Raw genomic sequence first — 3,252 nt, 5'->3', positions numbered from 1 at the left:
TACAAATATAACCCTATTAATATATGACCCCGGCAGTGTGTCCCTCCAACAGAAAAAGCATGAAGGCATTAATGTTAAAGCCGGATAATACTCACCAGTTGTTTTTTGATGGGACCCACTAATCCCCGAATAAAACCACATTTCTGAATTTACAGCTCAAAATAAGAATAGTCCAATCCATTGTTACAGCATTGAGCCACAAAATATTCAAATACTGTCTAAATAAAGCCGAGCATCTTACACATCTCCTCATACCTAGGACCTCGATCACACACACAGTTTTGGTGCAGTTTTTGGATCCGTTTTTTGAGGCAAACACAGAGGCGGACACAAAAGAAAGGAGGTGCATCAGTCTTTTCTTTATACCTTTTCTTCTGTTTGGATCCACTCCTGGCTTGGCTCAAAAAAACTCATCCAAAAACTGCCACATAAACTGCATCAAAACTGTGTGCGTGATCCTGACTTTACAAGAACCTCTCAGCCGGTCCACTTTGACTTCCATGCAATGCCCTTAGGGACCATACACAACATAGGTAAGAACTAAGTATTAAGAAAATGACCTAGTTGTTTTTACTGTACTGCTACCTAATCCATAACACACACATGTAGCAGAGCTAAGTGATAACTCACAGGTTTAAAGCTGTTTTCCCTAGGATATGCCACTACTTCTTGACTGGTGGGGGTCTGACTACTGGGACCTCAGAATGAAGGAGTTGAACGTGTATGTTAATAGATTTTGCGTCAATAGTGTTCTGCTCTCCGTCCACTTTGTAGGGAACTACACAGCGGGTGGACAGGAGCGCCACACTGCAGTGGTAAAGCAGTAAGAAATAGGAAGTGACTTCTGCCCCAGAGGTTGGATCCTGACCAATCATAAAGTGATGGAATAATCTAACCATAATGGGAATACCCCATTAATATTTTACCTGTGCTTAATAACAAACTCAACTCTGCTACATATGTATACAGTTAATATGACAGGGTCAATAGGTCTGTACTTTAATTTGATACTGCTCTGGTTTGTATGTGAGTGAACCCAAAAAATAAGCACCTGTGCCCCCTTTGGTGTAGCCCCTTACAGCTCCCTCCCTACATAAACCTCAAGCAGTAAATCAATATGGAATCATTCAAGTATTTTGCAATATCAAGTAGCACAAAGAATACTATAATATAAATATGTATATGAATGATAATTTTATGAGGGGGAGTCATTTGGGTAACAAGGGACACTGGGGTGGATTTAGAGAGGGCCATAAGTACATTGCAGCAAACCCTCTTCTCAGTGGCGGACACAGACAGCTGAGGGCCCCTGTGCAAAAACAGTATAGGGGCCCCCTGCTCTCCAATATTTCATCATAAATCACCCCTTATGTTAGCCATTAAATTTATCATCTCAGGTATTTACATACAATCTAACAGACAGGAGGTGACCGGGGGCCCCCTTACCTACTGGCCCCCTGTGCAACTGCACAGGTTGCACCAATGGTATGTCCGCCCCGGCTTCTGCTCCTGCCAATGAAAAAACTGACCGTTTGAGGGGCTGCATTTTGTCAGATATATAGTCCATCAAAGCACTTTCCCTATATATGGGGAGGGGTTCAGGCAGCAAAAAAGGCTAGCTGCACCCCCAAACTGCATTGCCCTTAGCACGTGCCAATTTTGCTTATAAAGGGCATCCACCCTTATGAGCCCGCAGTAAGCAGTCCTTCTCCATTTTCCGCAATGAATCCGTTGTGCAAAATCTGCAGTTTTTAAGCCATGTTCCTACCCTAAGGCCGGGTTCCAACGGGTCCGATAAACTGCATAAAAATCATGCAGCGTGTCTGACCTTGATCCCGCAGTACATTCCGTCCGAAAAATCGCACCACATTGTGGTGCAGTTTTTCGAAGAAAATTTCCGCTGCGGAAGAAAGCGCTCATACTATTGATGACATTACAGACCATGTGACGCTGAAGCCTGTGATTGGCTGCAGCGGTCACATGGGATGAAACGTCATCCCGGGAGTCCAGACTGCAGGAAAAAGGAGGGCGTTCTGGGTAAGTATGATTTTTTTCTTTTTCGGAGTTGCGATTTTTGCAACACTTGGCATTCTGTTGCGGGTTTTGCATCCCCATTGAATCCAATGTGGAAAACCCTCAACGGAAAAACAACTAAAACGCAGCACAAATTGACGTGCTGCGGAAATAAATTCTGCACCGCAGGTCAATTTATTAACATTTACACTGCGGTTTTTTTCTGCAGCGTGGGCATGACATTTTCTGAATCTCACCCACTTTGCTGCTACTGTAAATGCTGCGGCATTTCAGTACCCAATTCTGCTGCAGAAATTCCGCAGCATTTACGCTACGTGGGAACCCGGCCTCAAAATTATAGTTTTTTTTTTTATTCTAACACCGACCATATCTGAGTAATTGTAGCTTGTTAACTCTTTTGTTACCAAAGATGAAACCAATAAGTGTAGAAAATAAAGTTTTACTAGGAGCAAGACATGGTTAAAGTAGTCCATAATACACAACCAATATGCATTGTATTTCCTGAGCACTTACCCTCAGACTGACTCATATAAAACAGAACACTGCTTTTCTTAGGAAATATATTTGTGTTTGCTTCGGAACAAATGTAAAATATACTGTAGCAGAAGGTGCCTTTAAAAAAAAAAAAAGACAATGGTGGAAAGCCTATTATACAGAAGCGTCTGCCCTTGTTTGTAAAGTAGAAAATATATTTAGGTTGGAATATGAGACATATATATTCATCATCATCGCCTTCACAATCATCACCACCAACATGGTGTCCCACGACTATGGCATCCTGCATGTACATTCACCCGGTCACATCGCCATAGTCATTGCGAATGAGAACTGTCTAGTCCAATGGTTTCCTCCCTTCGCTCTTAACACCCTAAGGCAACTTGCAGTGTCAATACCGTTCCCCTCTCAGTTAGTGAATTTCTTCCTCTTGCTTAGGCAGATAATTTTTTTGAAGGACCGTCTGAAATCCTGGTTGAAAATGGTGTATATGACAGGATTCAGGGAGCTGTTACAATAACCGATCCAAAAGAAAAACTTAAATAAAGTTTCTGGAATGGCACAAGCTTCCCTACAGATTCCATAGAGACTATAGCTGAAGAAGAAAGGGAACCAGCAGACAACAAAGACCCCCATGACCACAGCTAAGACAAAGGTGAACCTCTTCTCCCTGGCTTGGGTGAGTTTCCTCCTGGAGATGCTACTCCTCTTCTTTTTTCTTGA

General features: G+C 42.6%; 1 protein-coding gene across 1 annotated transcript in view; it reads right to left on the bottom strand.

Moving 5' to 3' along the window:
- Positions 1-2,702: 2,702 nt before the first annotated feature.
- Positions 2,703-3,252, bottom strand: part of ADRA2C (adrenoceptor alpha 2C) — a 2,066-nt gene continuing 1,516 nt past the window's right edge. The window contains exon 1 of the mRNA XM_075848994.1: positions 2,703-3,252. This exon is cut by the window's right edge and continues 1,516 nt beyond it. Coding sequence (XP_075705109.1) covers positions 2,938-3,252 — 315 coding nt within the window. The 3' untranslated portion in view covers positions 2,703-2,937.

The sequence above is a fragment of the Rhinoderma darwinii genome, chromosome 1, assembly GCF_050947455.1.
Source record: "Rhinoderma darwinii isolate aRhiDar2 chromosome 1, aRhiDar2.hap1, whole genome shotgun sequence".
NCBI lineage: Eukaryota > Metazoa > Chordata > Amphibia > Anura > Rhinodermatidae > Rhinoderma > Rhinoderma darwinii.
The sequence above is the reverse complement of the archived record's forward strand: the minus strand, read 5'-3'. Positions and strand labels throughout refer to the sequence as shown.